The 18998-nt window shown below is 34.6% G+C and overlaps 1 protein-coding gene across 4 annotated transcripts in view; it reads left to right on the top strand.

The window, feature by feature from the left end:
- Positions 1–18998, top strand: part of POLR3B (RNA polymerase III subunit B) — a 63601-nt gene that overhangs the window by 30171 nt on the left and 14432 nt on the right. For 2 of the 4 annotated variants that reach the window (XM_087934877.1, XM_026695215.2), the window contains exons 20-26: positions 2302–2511; positions 4897–5055; positions 5452–5569; positions 6039–6181; positions 14804–14907; positions 15776–15942; positions 17768–17881. In XM_087934877.1, the coding sequence (XP_087791003.1) occupies positions 2302–2511; positions 4897–5055; positions 5452–5569; positions 6039–6181; positions 14804–14907; positions 15776–15942; positions 17768–17881 (1015 nt within the window). Of the gene's footprint in view, positions 1–2301; positions 2512–4896; positions 5056–5451; positions 5570–6038; positions 6182–14803; positions 14908–15738; positions 15943–17231; positions 17354–17767; positions 17882–18998 lie in introns of those variants that run through there. The other 2 variants (XR_015743904.1, XM_087934878.1) reach the window with 2 other exon arrangements.

The raw sequence follows: 18998 nt of genomic DNA, 5'->3' as shown, positions 1-18998 counted from the left end.
CAGGGCAAGCAAATTATCCCGTACAATTTGTTATTTGCAAATTACATGTTGCCATGTAGCTTTAACCTGGCTTGTTCTCCATCTCCCGAAATAAATGCTTTATGAAGACATTTCACCGGTCCTTAAATAACACCTGCAGCAATTGCAACTGATGGCAGAGAACCTTCTCACCGCCATCCATTTATTTCAGTGAGGCTTTTCTCAGTGGACCTAAGCTGTCATTACAATTTGCTTAAAACATTATCTGTGAAATTCAGTTAGGGTGTCATTCCTGGTGGTCATATAAATTCAGGGACTATAATAGATAGCCAAATAATGCTGCTTCTCTGTTGAAGGGGGGGAGGGGGAATAAAAGTATCTTAGATAATATTTTTTACATAGGCAAAACTTCTATATAATACATTTTCTTTCCCTTCAGCACATTAGAAGCATCTTAAAAATATTTTACACACCATCCCTTTCTTTTAATTGCATCCTGTTTCTTTGTCATGCTTTCTTTTTCCAGGAGAATCTATTTTAGGACTATTAGCCTCAGAAGGTTTGGTTAGTTACCACACACAGTTAAGCAGGATCAGTGTGTACAGAAAGCCAATTCAGAATCTGTAGAGTTCTTTTGTACTTTTCTGTGTGAAGGTCTTTTTTTCTCATTTTGTTTTCAGTGTCATTTGCAATTCATTGTCTGTGTTTTCTGAGGTTGGTGTATTCAGCTGCTTTGACCCAGGGTCTTGCACATTTAGCTCCTTGGATACAATCCTCTGACGTTGCTGCTGACGATGGGAATACAAAAGCTGCTGAATATCTTTAGTAATTATTGTTAAAGCCTTTGTTTCTGTGTGCTACTGCAAGCACCTGAGGAATGAGCAAGGAGATAAAAGTACAGTCCTAAAGCTGAGATGTAATAGACTATTTAAAAAAAAAACATACACACTTTAAACATCTAGTTGTGTGCTGTATATTTGCTAATAGTGGCTAGACTGTTTTTCCCTTCTGAACATCTTCCCTTCAGTGCCCTGTAGATGTGTGGGACTGCAGTTCCTATGAACACCAGCTGGCTATGGTAAAAGAAGTTACAATCCAAAACTCCAGTGTAAAAAAAAATACAGATATAGACATAGTGACTATGGAAAGATCAATTTGTATAATCCTAGATCGGCTAAAAATTAACTTCAGACATATCTGTACGGTTTACATTTGGTGCTGTTAACTTATGAGTTGGCTATTTTGAATCTGTCTGGACAGTGATTCATCACAACACACTTTTGTTCTTTAAAAGTGTCAGTCCTCCCTTATGGTTGTCTCTGCCTGTCCCTCCTCACCCGCTGCCACTAACAGTCTTTGTATTGTCCTCTGGGAGATACATGTTCAAGTCCATTTAGTCACTTCCTGGGCTGTCAAGAATTTGGGATTATTGAGATAGTCTTTTGGCTCCCTGCCGAGAAGAAAGGACTTGTTACTCAGCATTGCCCCATTCTGATTATTTGAATACTTCCATTGCTTGAGAAATGCCTTTCTTGGGGCTTAGCAAAAATTAGGCGGATCAGTGGATCTTAAATAACAGCGAGAGTACCAGATGAACTGAAAGTCTGATGGCACATGTTGGAAGGTGTACAATAGGTATAAATACAAATAAAATCATATTTATAGATGGTATTTTGAGAGGTCAGAAGATCACTTAAGTACTTTTTTATTAGACTTTTCTTTCAACAAGTCCCGGGCAGCTTATCTGAGTAATCAGATAGGTAGTAATGAGGCTGAGATAATACTAATCATATTCCAGATACACAGAAATTATTTGCCTGTTTAGTTAATACCTCTTGTTTATCAATTTATGGAGCCTCAAGAATTATTTTCTGCTCAAGGCTGTAAGAAAGAATCTCAATATTATAGTCATTATATTTTGGCTGGTACACTGAAGCAATAGTTGTATTTATAACTAGATTACTACAGATCCCAAAAGCATCTAGTAAAAAAAAACCTATGATAGAAATTGCAATCTAACTCTAGAATAATTCAAAGATGAATTGATTGATTAAATAAAACTTGTAGAGGTGCAAAACTGTGCTTGAGGCCTACACTGAAAACAATTTACATTCCATGTAAAAAGTGTGGAGAAAGTTGGGTATTGCACATTCTCACGTAATTAGCTCTGCTAAAATGAACACCAAGGAAATAAATGGCATAAAATATTTGCTCTATTTCTGATGATTTTTCCAAATTTTTGTAGCTAATGTTGTAAATAGCAGGTAGAATCAAGCATTCACCAAACTTGCTTAAGATGTTTTGTTTTGTTTATAATTGCAGGTACCATTGGCTACAATCAGAGGAACAGGATTGATACCCTTATGTATCTGTTAGCATATCCACAAAGACCAATGGTTAAGACAAAAACAATAGAACTCATCGAGTTTGAAAAACTGCCGGCTGGACAGAATGCCACGGTTGCTGTGATGAGTTACAGTGGTTATGACATTGAGGATGCTCTGGTTTTAAACAAGGCTTCTTTAGACAGAGGTAAGAAGTCTCTATTTAATAGGATAGTTATTTCTCTTGCTTCAGCTCAATACAAGCAATTCACATTTATGAATAAATAAAAATAATCACAATTTTGATGTTTAAATTGACAAGCCACGATTCATTTTTAGGTGTATTTGTTCACTACAGTATGTTAAAATGATTTGGTGCGATATGTAAATTGATAAACCACACTTGTGATATTTGAAATAATAGACCACATTTGCTGACATACCGCATCACAAAAAAGAACACTGGGGTGATGGAAAAAGCAGGTAGCTCAAAATCTGATTGTCTTGTATTTTTGTGGGCTCACTTTATGGGTAGAGTTTGAAAATCTGTTTTTAACATAATAATGGATTATAGTTACATCTCAACTGAACTCTAGTATAATGATTTTTCAAGAATTAGAGTGAATGAGAAATTATTGCTGAAAATGCTTCTTAAAGGCAACTTCAAATATACTATTGTAATGGAAATAATTTAACCATCTGACTTTGAAACATTTACATTTGGCTTAATTGTGCTTTACAAAATACTGCTTTTTCATTAATAATGAAAACCAGTACCACTTGAACTCTAGATATTTCAGTAGAGATGAATACAGTTAGTCCCCCATTTACAATCACAATTGAGCACAAATTTCTGTCACTAAGTGAACCGTTGGCTAAGTGAGTTTTGCCCCATTTTATGATCTTTCTTGCCCCAGTTGTTAAGTGAATCAGGGAAGTAACATGTTCGTTAAATGATCTGGCTTTCCCGTTGACTTTGCTCGTAGAAGGTCATAAAAGGGGGTCACATGAACTCCAGGACATTTCAGCCGTGATCAATACGAATCAGCTGCCAAGCATATGTATTTTGATCATGTGACCATGGGGAGGCTACAACAGTCCTAAGTGTGAAAAATGGCCAGAAGTCGCTTTTTTCAGTACTGTTGTAGCTTCAAACTAAATGAACTGTTCTAAGTCGACGACTAACTGCATTCCTTGAATACCATCAGGAATTATGATGATACTTGGGGAAAAATTAGTTGGACCAAAAAAATTGTTTTATTCGTGTTAAATTGCCTAGCAAATAAATGTGGTTAATAATAAATTTGCTACCTGTTTTTAAGAAAGCGAAAATCTTTGTGGTTTATCATTAGGCTGCAATGCCAATCAGGGCCTATTAAATCTTTTTCAGGAAAAGCATATCCAGTGTTTTTCAAAGATATTCCTTGCATTCATTTCAAACAAACTTGTCTGGATGTTACGCTTTTTAGTGTTGCCTCATCAATCATATTTAAAACACAGTTCCTCTGCTTGAGGCATAATATTGTGGGTGCCTGAGTTTACTTTGTGTGGTCAGACTGCTTGCGTATTGCAGTACATTCTACTACACTCGCCCATCCTTAAGAGCCCTTTTGCCAGTTGCCAGGCAGCACTAGTAGTATTGCTGGACATGTATCTTTGGCATTAATGTCTGCACACTTAATTTATTCTTTTTTGCTTAAAACAATAGCAGACATGATTTAAAGCAAAATGTTTTCTTTCTGGTAGACTAGTAACATTAGGGGGGAAATCAAATACTCTCCAGAATTACGTCGTACGGCCAAATGGTACAGATATACTATGCATAACTTCAACTGAAAAAACACTTTCAGAGAGTAAATTTTATGAAGAAGCATTCTTCCAAATTTAGGAATTATTAAGCCAGTGAAGGCTAATGAAAGAAATGCAGCACTTTTATTTGTTTTTATTTTGGAATCTTGCAACCAAAAATTATTATGGGTAATTAATTTTTTTTGTTTGATATTTTTACAAAATAGTCCAGATCATTCTTTAATTAAATTATGGTCTTTTTAAACAAATCTAGGAATTAGATATCAGCTACATTTTATTGTTCTTTAAACCTGTTAAATTACATGATAGTTTGTTCTAAAATCTAGATGCTTTATTCTAAAAACTCCAATGTTGTTCTTTCAGAAATATTCATGTAATTTAATTCTCCTATTATAACAAATTGTGTTTTTAGCTCTTTTGAAATGTAGCTATAACAAAGATTTGACCCCTTTGAAGTTACAATTTTAATGAAAGATTACAAATGTCTTGTGACACCTTAAAGTTACTATTATGACATAGAATTTCATTGTCATAAGCCACTGCATTTCTAACTACATTTTGGTTCACTTCTGATTACAATTATTATGAAATCAGTATAATTGAATAGCTTGAAAAGGGTCCATTGGATTGCAGCCATATTAAGTGCATTGTTTCATAAATAACTATCCAAGCAACTCTTTTCTGTACTATGGATTTGTGCAGTATATTTAATAAATTGATATCTTGATTCTCATTTTAGATAACCCTAACAGTAGTTTTGATTGATATTTTTGTTCTCTTTGAGGCTTTGGAAGGTGCCTTGTATACAAAAATGCTAAGTGTACTCTCAAGCGTTACACAAATCAAACATTTGATAAAGTAATGGGGCCCATGCTTGATGCGGGAACACGCAAACCAATTTGGCGGCATGAAATTTTAGATGCTGATGGCATTTGCTCTCCAGGTATATATTGTTTTCTTTATTATTATAAGAATTATTAGTTTGAACTACTGTTTTGTTCATTTGCTATTGTCAAACTCAATCGCAAATCTGTAGCCTTTGTCTCATAGCTTAAGGAATAATAGTAAGCTGATTCGGTGGAAAGCTTTGTTGTTGTTGTTTAATTATGTACATTCATGGAATATACTGAATGGTTTAGCAACCTCTCGAGAATCAGACCCTCATTTTTTCAGTGCTTTGCTGCCAAATTTTGGTGACATGATCTTGGTTGATTCCAAGGAGCATAAATAAGGCACCTGGATGAGGGCCACCCCCACCCCCACCCCGCTTTCACCATTTGAAGATAATGAAGATAATTCAAACAGGCAGTAAACATGTTATTTCCTCATATACTTACAGGTGAAAAAGTAGAAAACAAGCAAGTGCTTGTGAATAAATCAATGCCCACGGTGACCCAAACTCCTTTGGAAGGGAGCAGCGTATCTCAACAATCTCAGTATAAAGATGTGCCAGTAATGTATGACTTGCTACCTTATTTTATGTTTAAAAAGCAACAGAAAACAAAGAGCCAATAGAAAATGCTTAGTTCTGGAAAAGAAAATAGAAATTGGCCATGTCAGGCATACTAGTTACTAAAAGGGTTTGAATGTCTAGTCTTCTTGGTAATATCACATTATATATATTATAAAGAAGCTGGATTTCAACTTGTTTCAGCCTTTTGTAACATTCAAGTTCCTCATGGGTTCTTTTTGTTCATTCTTAAACTAAATGGGCAAAGAAACTTTTCTTCATTTACTATTCCTTATTGTTACTGAGTTCCTATAGCTGTTTTGCAGTTGCTTTCACTATTGAAACTTTGCATGAAGCAGTAAAAGTGTCATTTGAAATTGAAATTTGTAAACTGTTGTTTTGTAGATGTCTAGTATTAATTAAACTCATCTGCCTTTTTTTCTTGAATTAAACTATGTACATTTTCTGTTCATTAGTTACAAAGGTGCAACAGATTCGTACATCGAAAAGGTCATGATATCTTCCAATGCAGAAGATGCTTTTTTAATCAAAATATTGCTAAGACAAACTAGGCGCCCAGAAATTGGAGACAAGTTTAGCAGTCGTCATGGGCAAAAAGGTACATTTTACTATGTTTTAATGGTTTCAATTTAATCAAAACATATTTCCAGTTGTTCTTGGCATAACAGCAGAGCAGAGTAAATAAAATAATATAATTATTATGAGTGCTTGATTTGGATTCAACTAGAATTTTAATCTTCTGCCTCTGGAAAGAGTAAATCCAGTTGCATAAATGCTGCCTCTGCTGCTTTAGAAGTTTAAAACTGAATGGCTGCTGCTGTCATGAAAAAAAATGCAATTCAATGCAAGTTACTATATTTTGAAATGAATGGGTAATACTGCGGATAAATTCACATGCAGTCATTAAAAATACTTGTGTTTTTTTCCTCTATTCTGTAATACATGACGGAGGCATGAGAAATCACTAACAAAAACTGTAATTCTAATAGTTAATTAGGTGCATTTGAAAAAATATGAAAAATGGTCAAATTTTTAATTATCTGATTATCTGATCTAACACTGACATTTTTTTAAAAAATCCATACCCGCTTCTTTAAGGTCTGTCTGTCTGTCCGTCTGTCTGTCTGTCTGTCTATCTATCTATCTATCTATCTATCTATCTATCTATCTATCTATCTATCATCTATAGAACTACTGAATGCTATTTTTGCAAGTAGAAAAATTCTGAAGTAGAAAGAACTCACTGTCCATACACAACTGGCCTGAACTATTCTATTCAATTTTTATGGCTGATGCATACTCAATTGAGATGGATACAGTGTTACTTGATTACTTTAACGAGATATACTCATCCCTTTCCCCAAATATTTTAGATAATAGTTTCCACAATATAATAGCAGAGACTTGTAAAGTAGACATCATCATATTGATATCCCTGCCTTAAAGAATTATTGGATTGAGAAAAAATTAACTCAACTCAATACTTCCCTATATTTTGGTATATTGCTCCATTGGAAGCAATATACATTTAGGGTCAATCAACATCTCTCAGTGTAGCTTAGTGCAGTTGGAAAGATAAAATGCAATAAAATACTAATAATTAAATCGGAATAGGGGGCATAAATAGCGGGAGATGGGCAAGTGGAGGAATTTGTAAATGCTGGCAGGCTGTCAAGTGCCTGAATTTTGATTGTGTGACTATGGGGTGTGATGCAATAACCATAATTTTAGGCACAATTTGTAAGTCTATTTTTTTCACCACCATTCTAACTTTAACTGGTAAGAAATAAATTGTCATAAGTGAAGGACTCCCTATAAAGACCACTACTGAACAAGGGTTGGATTTTTTTAAAAAAAAATTCCTCATTGCTTTTAGATATCAGGTAGGTAGGTGCATATAGTTGAAGGCAGATTGAGCAATGATCCTCTAAGTGCCTTATGAACTTTGATTTGTGCATTAACATATTTATATACAATGAACCATTCACATACAATGAAATGTGCGCAGCCAGAAGTGGAGAAGTCTTCAGTGCTTTTCATAAAAGGATTTGGGGTTTTATATGGTTTCCAGGATCGTCAATGTTTCACATATTATTTTCAGTGCAATTGAAATTGTGTATTTGGATATTTTAATCATAGAACCATGGAAATAGCATTAATAAGATATAGCTAGGTTTATGACTCATAGCTCTTGAGCAATAAATGTCCACAGCCCATCCCTTCAGTTTACTTTTTTAGGTTCTTCCAACTTGAATATGTCAAAGTTGTTGACAAAGAATGTCAACAAAATATAAATTCCTGCCAATTAAATCAGTTGTCCTCAGAAAATAACTAATCTTTTTTTTTTTCCAATCAGGATGTAGAGGTTCTTTAACTTCTTCCTTCCAGTGCTTTTTCAGCTGAATTTTAGTTTTTGTGTGTTGATAGTAATCTCCACAATTCAGGAAGTGCTATACATGAACTGGACACATGTTGAAATGTACCTCTAAAAGAAAACAGCAACTAAATTTCTGACTACAGTTGATAGTGTGCTTTGGGAAATATGTTCCCTACAGTTAGAAAGTTGGAGCAAGTCAAAATGGATAAGTTAAAAATGTGTAAGTTCTAAACTTTGGAATTTAAGACTTATGCAATTTTTGACATTTCACAAGATTTAGTGTAACATGTATATTAGTGAATATTAATGTCCAGATTTATAAGTGGTTTGGTTGACTTAAATTTTCATTAGTGTTTCCAGATAATTTGGGAGAAGCAGAAGGCCTTTCCTAAGCTGTCACCTTTCAGATCTGTTGACCATTGTTATTAAACCTTGGCAATTTTAACTTTCAGAATTCCCTAGCCAGCACACATCTTAAAATTATTAAGATTGGGAAAACTCAATAGATCTCAGATTTGTCAGATGATTTGGGACTGCAATTTCCAGTAATGTCAGCCAGCATATTTAAAGAAGTTAACAACCCAACACATTCTGGAAAAATATTGGCATAGGAGAACAATTTGGTAGACAATCATACTTATTTTTTTTAAATCACCCAAATTTTAATCATTCTTAGTTCCAGACGAGACTGAGAGATAATTTCAGGCTTTCATATTTCTTCCATCTCTCTATATTTCCAGACTTGCTTTTCCTTCTCCAGGAATCCCAGTGAAAGGGAAAAGTTAGAGTCCTTTGATGTGAAAAAGCAATCTATCACTTTTCTGAAAGACCGGTCTCAGTCTCTCATGTGAAAAAGGATTAACACTACTGACAAAGGTCGTGCAAATCACAGAACTAAACAGTAGTACTGAGCAGTATTCTTCAAGTGGAAGAACTGTATTTAAGCAATGAGGATAGGAATGGCAAACAGAACCTGTTTTAATAGCCAAAGAGCCCAGATAAAGGCTTAAACCTTTCTTGAGTATCCCCAATAAAAATACTTCTAGAAACAAGGAAATGATTTTACATTCATTGATATTATATTTATGAAAACATTCTGTTGCAAAATGATGTGTTTATTTTAGTGCAGAATATACTTTATTTGCAATACTGATCACCTCTTACTATTAATGAATAATATAAAAGCACATTTATAAATTAAGGCCTGGTCTGGACATAGAATTGGACACCTCTGAATACCTCTAAAGTAGTTGATTGAATGTTTTTAATGTTCCTTTTCAACCAACAGACTCCCAAAACAGTTTAAATAAAACAAGCCAATTAACACAATCCTACAAACATCAAAATGAGTTACATTTAAATTGATGCTTTACTAAGTTTCTCCCAGATAAATGCATAAAGAATGCATCCTGGGAAAAAAGAAAAGGACTAGACTTCAAATGCCATTAGAAGCATGCATCAAGCAATAGATAAAAACAAGCTTCATCCAAACTAGTAAAAATCATACTAGTTAATTATTATCATAAATGTTCTAATAAATGCAGTTTTCTATAAACAAAATCAGAAGGCACCACTACCAATGACTGGCATTTAATGGTTAGCCACTCTTACTCTATAAATTCTTGGTTTAATCTAATATGGACCTTTATCCTTGTGACATGTGTGGATTTCTTGTTTAAATGATTGGAATTATTCTTCGTAAATAAAATACTACAAAGAGCAACGTTGGATTAAACCAATCTTTATAAGCTAGCAGCCTGTTTTCAAAAGAAATTGGGTGCTAGAAAGACATGACTATAAGTATGCAATATACACTATATTACCCATATGGTCTCTGACATTACAGTTAACATGTACTAATCCTAACAGAAGCTACTGATAACCTTATCTTCCCTGATTTACTTTATTCTATACTGGTAGACATAATTACATCTTTTACAGTTTAACAATGCATGCAAGTGAAGAAATGATGAACAAATAGTTTTAACTACATTCACAGAAAGATGCAATTCTGTTTTGGTTCTTGGCTACCCAAGATCATTCCAAAATCTTGAATCGGGTTACATTTCATAAAGGCCTTACAAAATCATACTGAATTAATATGTAACCAAATATCATTCATTCTTTTTAATTTACTCTTTGCCAGTTTAAAGCAAGTCCACTTTAAAAAAACAACAACCCAAAACCTTCAAGCTTTTTGTCATGTTTTCTTTAACAAGGTATTTAACTTATTATTCTAACATCAGATGAGCATTTTGACTAAAGAAGCAAACAGGTAACCTTGTGATCCTTTTCAGCAATTACCCACTCCCCCCTACTTTTCCCCTTCCTACAATTTATTTTAGGATAAAAAGCTCCTACTTTTGCTTAAATTTTAAAACCATTTTTTTCTGAGGGCTCATGATTAAGTATAGATAGATAGATAGATAGATAGATAGATAGATAGATAGATAGATAGATATAGATATAGATATATATGTGTGTGTGTATATATAGAGAGATATAGATATAGATATGTATAGATATACATAGATATATAGATATAGATATATAGACACACACACAACTCTACTGTTTTACCATCTATTAACTGCTTCTATAGGGGCATTGTAAAATTTTCAGTTAATCAGTTCTTTTTGTCCTTCAGACTATGCAAATTTATCACCTTAGACCATTCAGCAGCTCATGGGAAACCAAACTATAAGAGGTATTGTCTTTTAGCACCTCCTCTAACTTGGAATGGTTTTAATAAAGAGGCTAATCAAGTTGCTTATGTATTTATTGGTTAAATTTTGTTCTGTTTATCTAAAATCTGCCCAATGAGATGACAGAACTGCAAATTATTCACTATTGGATATAAATTGTTTTCTGTTAGGGGAATTTATCCATATTGGCAAAAAGTTTCCACTACCTGGAAAACCATTCCCCCACTCAATATGGCAATAAACTGGATTCCATAAATACCTCTATACTGCTCTAAATTAATGGAAGTAAAAAAGGGAGAGTAGTTATTAAGATTATCATGAACTTAATTGGAATTAATAAATTACTAAGAAATATGTTTTAAAATATTTTAAAATATATGAATATCTCTGCATATTAAGTTAAAAGCATTTGAGGATCTCATGCTGCAGAATTTTAAGAACAGAATAGTGTGAGATGCAGTGTAAATTCCATGTAATAAAAGATCTTCTGTTGAAGATGGTACATAAAGTTTTAAAATTACACTAAATATCTAGAAGATACTGTCCTAATGGCAAGTTCTATTTTTAATCTTTTCAGTAGAAACTGATAATACTGCAGCTGTGGCTTCTGATCTTTTAATTGTGGCCTGGCCTACATTCTTTATACTGTGGGGCTTAATCGGGGTTTAAATGTCATAGGATTATTTGTCTTTCTGAATTTTAAGTACCCTACTATTTAGTTCCATGGGTATCAGTTTGTTCTTGCTGCCTTTTTGCATGGTTACAGGGTAGTACAGATTCTAACAGCTAAAAAAGAAACATTATAAACATTAACTAATTTTGGATTTTGCACATGGGAAAAATTACAAACCTTTTGCAAAACATCAGAATATTTAGGCTTGAAAAACCAGAACTTCACATACACTATCCCAAACCAGACTCTGAATTAACAACTTTGCATGAGTAATGATGTGCAGCTTTTCTGATGAAGAACGGAAAAGGTACTTTGAAGAGTGGGGTCATTTTTTCTGTACCTTTCTTTAAAAAGAACTACTTTTTTTCCAAGAACTACATAATTCCAGTAAAGTGTACCTTTGAAAAATGGAGAGGCTGTCAGAGTATGACAAGATCAAGGCATCTTCATGCCATCTCTTATGATAGTGTGTCTACAGACCAGGAAAAAGATGGTTTCCTTAAGCTACATCACCTTTGAAAATATCTCTTCTGTATTGGATCTGAAGAGCAGCACATTTAAATATAGGGGATTGTTTAATAAGGCAATTATCCTAGCCACATATTCACCAATGTCAGTTCAGAAGTTCCAAGATTGATGATTGTCCTTGATTTAAATAACTTTTCCCTAGGGGTCAGGATAATGTTTCAAATCTCTTTGAGTTACTATTTAATTGCACAAAATCATCTATCCTTGAGAGCAGTAAAAAGGACAAATGAAGAACCCTCTTCATAAAAAAATGTCAAAATATTCTTAATTTAAAAGTGTGTTTCAAATTTTGCTATTTTGTGTTAATAGTCAAATAACCTGTTCTGATTTTCATCAGTACTCCTTTGTTGAAATAGTTGGAATGGGGGCAAATATTCATAAAGTTTGTTACATGAAGATTTATTTGTCAAAACATAGATCTTAATTCTGTGCTCCTGGAAAAAAGTAGGTACCTTCATCAGAAATCAGGGGCAGGCAAAATATATAACATCTATTGATATGGTACTCTAGTCTATAACAAGCATTATATTGAAATAGAAATGTGGTGTACCTTCATATAAACCTGATTTTATTTTTTATTGTATGCATGTGTGCTTAAATTACATGCCATTGGTTTTGAAAAGAATTTACTTCCAAAACACTGAAAGGTAGTGTTGCAATCTAAAACTTTGTTTTTGAAATATAATACTTGTCTCCTTTAGCTATTTTTTGTACATATTCAAAGGTCTGTATGTATGTATATTGATTTAGGTAGTGGAATAATTCGTTAAACACTCATGCACAGAGTAGTTTTTGTGTCTCAGCAACTTTGACTTTTGTTGTAGAATTTGAAAAGGATGTATTATTTTGCTGTATTAGAAAGCCTTTAGTATAAAGTAACATGTAAACCCAGTAGTTTAAAATAACATTTTAACTTAATATTGAAGTAAACAATGTTAACATTCTAGAAACAAAAATATTGTTAACATTCTAGAGATAAATAAGCAGAAGTGCCGTTGCTCAATTCTTTATAAATATGTATGTTTTGTTATGTTTCAGTGGATCAGCTTTTTAGAGTTTGATTAGAATTAAGAATTTTAACTTGATTCTGGAAATAGGAACTTTTAAAGATGTCTTGTAAAAGTAGTGGTTTCTTTTCTGCCGCAAGACTTTCTAAATATTTTGTTTTAACGTCTAATCTCATTATGCTTTCTTTGTGTTTAACTTGTATTAAAATCTGTCAGCTATGACTGGTCTCATAAGCACAGTCAGCGGACCAGAATAAGTTAATTATTTACTTGTGTCACTAGTGCTCTTCATCTAATGAAATGCACAGCTGTGTTAGATCTGCAGTTGGACGTCTCGATTCCATTGTTATACAAGTCAGCAAAGGGTAGAAGCTGCTATGATGGAGAGGCCTCTGTTCTTTCTGCTGTTCTGCCTTTCTGTGTCGATTTCATGGATCTTTTATCATTCACTTTCACACAAAACAAACAACACAGTGGATGTCTGCTATGGGAACCGTCTTGGCATATAAAAGGGTTTCAGTGCCTGAAGTAATTTTAAGTTAGCCCAGATTTAATTTTTGCCTTCTAGGTGCCCTTTCAGCATAATAACACCAAGCAAGTTCCTAGAGGAGGGAAACGTGTAGATTTGACCAAAGCTTGACCAATCTATGTGTTAAAAATAAATAAATAGTGGGTGTGTGAAGCAGGTGTTGAATACTTGATGTACATAAGAACCAATTATCTTGGTAAACATCCCCTGTATCTATGTGTATGTGCATGTATGTGTGCATAATACTTTGTATGTTTGCTGGAAATAGCCAGTTTCCTATCATGGACTAAATGCATTTTCTCCATGGCCAGTCATTTTTATACACTAACCATTTATCTATTTGTACTTATTAAACCTCATGGTAGCTCAGTTGCTCCTTTTGAAATATGGGTTCCAACTATTTTGACAATTCAATCTTACCAAACTAAAGTGTGAATCACTACTTATGAATTAAATTGTGCAGATTGCATAGACAGGTTAAGGTATTAGAGAAGAACTGGATGGCCTTGGTTCCAAGTTCACTCTTAAGCATGGAAGCTCACTGGGTGTCTTAAAGGCCAGTCATAGTCTCTATTGGGAGGTTAAAAATGAAGGAAAATAACCATATAAGCTGCCTTGAGGAAAAAAGACAGGCTATCAATCTAACCACTAAATATTTTTTTTAATCTTGTTTCGACCTATTCTCCCTACTCCCTGTGAGCTTAGTTCTTTGGTTTATGCTCTGACCAAGCTCCAGGATCACTATACTATCCTTCTTTCCCTTCAAAAGTAAGGCAGTTGACTTAGTCAGCTCATTATGACTACTGTTTTCTCTAAGTCTGTGATGGCGAACCTATGGCACACGTGCCACAGGTGGCACACAGAGCCATTTGTGCAGGCACGTGAGCCCCAGCCAAACTTACCTGCATTGCGTATGTGCGTGCATCCCAGCTGATTTTCAGCCCGTTTGAGGCCTTTTTCACTCTCCCAGGGGCTCAAAGGAAGCCTCTGCAGCCTTTGGAGGCCGAAAAACAGGCCCGTTTCATCAATTCCGGTTTCAGCCTCCAAACAGGCTGAAAATCAGCTGGGAGGTGTGCACATGTGCAGTTCAGGCAGGGGTTGTGCACACATGTGCGGGGAGGTGCATTGCATTGTGGGTGCCGGTACATGTGCACTATCGCACGTGCACGTGCTTTCAGCACACCACAACAAAAAGGTTCCATCACTGCTCTAGGTTACGCAGACTTCATGTATTTTTGTAGGAAATATTTTAACACTATTTTCCAACATAAAACTTAACATTCGTCCAGTAATTTTTCATTCAGGATAGGAATTGGACTACATAAAAACATAATATATGCTATTGATCTGATGTACAGTATGAATTCTTTGCTTTACTTTGAAAAATGCACTCTGTTCTAGGAGTCTGTGGACTGATTGTACCTCAGGAAGACATGCCATTTTGTGATTCAGGAATCTGTCCTGATATCATTATGAATCCCCATGGCTTCCCGTCACGTATGACGGTATGTAACAGCATACATTTATATGCATTTCATTTTAATGGATTTTTTTAATGCTAAGATTTTATTTTTTTTAATAGATTTGTCTATTGGCAATGACAATTCCCAAATTCTACATAATTCTTCATTGGGTAGAACAAATATGCGGTCCATTATGTATCTTGAAAGCCTCTGCTTTCCTATACGCTGAAAGAAATTGGCTTGCCGAATATTTTCCAGGTTTACGCTTATCTATTGGGTCCTTTTTATTCATTATTTATCAGTAGTGTATATCCTCATAAAACAGTGGGAAGCTGCTTTAGTGAAGAATCTGGTATAAATGAATCTGTGCTTCTCTTAGTTACTGCCAGCATGATCAAACATAAATGTGTTGGACTCTGCATTACATAGCCTTTGTTAATTGTCTTCTATCTAATTCAATTTGTTGCTTATAAAACTTTGGTTTCTTGTTGCCTGTCTTGGTTGATCAACCCCAGTTCATAATTTTGCTTTAGCTCACTGATTCTATACTCCTTTTCTTAAAATGATAAAGAAATATAGCTATTTGTACATCATCATCATCATAAACTTGTAGCAAGCTCAGTTAGGAAAGAAACTTTCTTAGTTATATTGCCCAAGGAGAATGGATAAAACTATGTGGAAATAGAATAAAGAATACAAGATGATGAATTAATTAGTTAAGTAGAACAGCTTAGTCTGTCAGCACCACCTTGGTCAGACCAAATGTTCTCTCTGGCATTGACTAAACATACACCAAGAGCTAAGCTACCTTAAATTCAACACTTCCGTTCTTCTGTTTTACCTTAAGAACAACACTTCGCTTCCTTATCACAGATTGCTTGTGGTGAGACATTATCACTGTGTTGCCCAGGTAGGAAAGCTCATTGAACTTCTGGCAGGAAAAGCTGGAGTCCTAGATGGCAGATTTCATTACGGAACAGCATTCGGTGGCAGTAAAGTTAAAGATGTATGTGAAGATCTTGTTCGTTATGGCTATAACTATTTGGGGAAGGATTACGTAACATCTGGCATCACAGGGTAAGAGGACCTTTTGGGAAACATAGCAGTTCCAGTTTTTAATGCATATTCGTGTGTTGAAAATATATGTAATGATAATGTGTACTAAATTTTATATGAATGATTTCAAAAAGGGTTTTTTAACCCCTTAAGCCCCGAATCATCCCAGAAACAAAACAGAAAACAATTTTCCCGTGTTGGAAAGTCTTGTTTGCTAATAATATTTTGCTAATGATATTTTTAAGGCCCTAGGCAGACATTTTGTGTGCTCATAGAAGGCATTTAATAGCCTTCTATTGTATAAAGTCATATAAAATATAGTATTGGAGGCAGATGTTAATCAACTGGGGCTTTTTTTCTCTGGAGCTTTTGTCAATTATTGAGTCAGTCTGGCAGAGCTGACTGATCTCTGAGATTCCTGCTGTGTTGATTAAACTATCTTCAGAGATGTGGTGTTCAAAGGAATATGAGATGACTTAAGAACAGGATAGACCCATATGACAACGTGTCTTTATCTTAATTCTGATTTTTAATTTCTTATTCCCTCCTATTCCAAAACCAACATACCATTGACACTAACTTATTCCAAGTATGGAGGATTTTTTTTATCTTAAATCAAATTTAAGGGAAATAAACATTTTTTTCAAAAAAAAAAAAAAAGCTGACATGATTTTCCAGACCCAGTGCATTGAGATGTTCAACATATTTAACAAACGTCTGTAATTTGCTTTTGTTTGTTAAAGACTGCTAGTTCTCCCTCTTACGTTAGCAATTTTCAGTCCCCAGCAGCAGGTGGCTTCCTTTTAGTTAAACAAAATTCTATTTTAAGGCCTTAAGCTACATTTTTGTGTGATTCCTACCATAGAAGGGTGCCACTGATTTGCAATAAGGTTGATCAGAAGGTTGAATATTAGATGCTTCCCTCAGAGCTCAGGTTGTCCACCGCTATATTATACTTCTGTGTGCAAGTCAGTAAAACAGATCCCTTTTTAAAAAATAAATAAACTTTTTAGGAAAATAGAAGACTTGGTGGTCACAAAAAGGGAGGGAGGGAATTTGCACCGCATCCCACAGTCATGGGAAGAAGGAAGAGGGACAATTGAATTTGTCTCCATTGCTGCTTCTGCTGTTCCTTAACACTGTTTGCCATTACCCCTGCTACATTTCTCCACTTCTTTTTACTTCCGGTGGTCCCATTTTCAGGCCCTCCACCTTGGTAGCTGCACTAAATGTCCTTTTCCAGGAATTTCCGTCATGTAAAAAAAAAGAAAGAAAAAAGATCTGAACTAGTCTTTTTCTTTTTTTTTCAGATAACGATATTCACCTTTTATCAGATACTTGTTTGTTTTTTTTCTCAGTTGAGTAACAGTTATAGTTTTGGCTTCTGTGAGGATGGGATTTTGCTAAGAATGAAGAAAAAAACCAAGTTGTCTACTATACAATTTTTCCATATGTAAAAACCATTATTCTGTATTCTGGTTATATGAAAGTCATGTATTTTTTTTTTTTAATGGCAATTAGGGAAAGAATGAGGGAATATGTAAATATGTAAATGTACATGGAGAAGATTGAGATGTAAGGATAAAAGAAATTGATTTATAGTAAGAGTAAGATGTAATGCTAAAGGAATAAGTAAATACATATACTGAAAAATGTGAGGGGATGCAAAAGATGTCTTGATGTTGATAACAATGTATAAAGTTTTATTTTCTGTTTTTAAAATTTGGAAACTTAATAAAATTTATTTAAAAAAAGAAAGTCATGTATTTTTATTAAAAAAAAATGCAATTCTGATATGTATATTTTTACAGTTCATTTCTCTGCTTTTATTTAATTTCCTTCTCAGAGAACCCTTAGAAGCCTATATCTATTTTGGCCCTGTGTATTATCAGAAACTGAAGCACATGGTGCTGGATAAGATGCATGCAAGAGCTAGAGGACCCAGAGCAGTTCTTACCAGGTATGAGGGAAACAAGGACACAAATGTACAAAACGAATAATCTCTAATGATGTAAAGAAAGCCACTGAATTGAGATTGCTACTGTTTTTCAGCTGTTATACCAGCGCACATTTTTCACATATATTCCAAATTGTTTTCAATTATATTGGAGGTGGTTACTATTATTTCTTAGATTCATGTCTTCTACTTCCACTTAAGCTTAATTCCAGTTTCCTTCAGAGCAAATGTCCGTTACAAAAGAAGAGCTCAGAGTGAGTATAATTGACCAAGTGCCATCCAGGAAGCTTCAAACTGAGGTTGGACTTGAAGTTGGTTCTCCTCACTCTTAAAAACTAAATATTTCATTATATTCTAGTTGCTTTAAATAATATATACACCGAATGAATCATAATCATCATCTTTTAGTAACCCCATAATCCCTGCAGGGTGGAGTCTGGGTAACTGAATGGAGCTAGCAGGGTGTTTACTAGCTGGATGCCCTTCCTGTCGCCAATGCGGAGTTTTTGTTCAGCAGATACATTCTCATTGTGCCCAGAGAGAGAAATATCTACCTCTACCTAGGATCGAAGTCACAGCCTCCTGATTGCGGGCGAGAGCTCCACCTCTAAGCCACTGCACCACTCCAATATACACTGAATGAATATTTCAAATAAATAATGCAGAAGAACGTATTCTGTTTTGCATTGTATATAGACGATCAGGTGCTTCTTCTATTTCTACTGCTGGATCCTTAGCTAATTGAAGGAAAGAGGCAATTTATAAATTTATAAGTTGCTCAACTTACAACCACAGTTGAGCCCAAAATTTCCATTGCTAAGCATGGAAGTTGTTAACTGTTTCCCATTTTACAATCTTTCTGCCACCTTTGTTAAGGAAATCATTGCAGTTCTTAAGTGAATCATGGGGTCATTAAGCAAATCTGGCTTCCCCTATTGACTTTGCTTGCCAGAAGCCTGCTGGAATACATCGCTTGAAATCATAAGCCTCTCCAACACATGATCCCAGGATAGTGTGACTGTCAAAAATGCATGCCAGTTGCCAAGCAGCCAAATTCTGATCACGTGGCCATGGTTCATAAGTGTGAAAACCAGTCGTAGACCACTTTTTTCACTGCCGT

Source organism: Pseudonaja textilis, chromosome 5, assembly GCF_049901715.1.
Source record: "Pseudonaja textilis isolate UNSWEBS1 chromosome 5, rPseTex1.2, whole genome shotgun sequence".
Classification (NCBI taxonomy): domain Eukaryota; kingdom Metazoa; phylum Chordata; class Lepidosauria; order Squamata; family Elapidae; genus Pseudonaja; species Pseudonaja textilis.
Note: the sequence above shows the minus strand (reverse complement) of the source record. Positions and strands in the feature narration are given on the sequence as shown.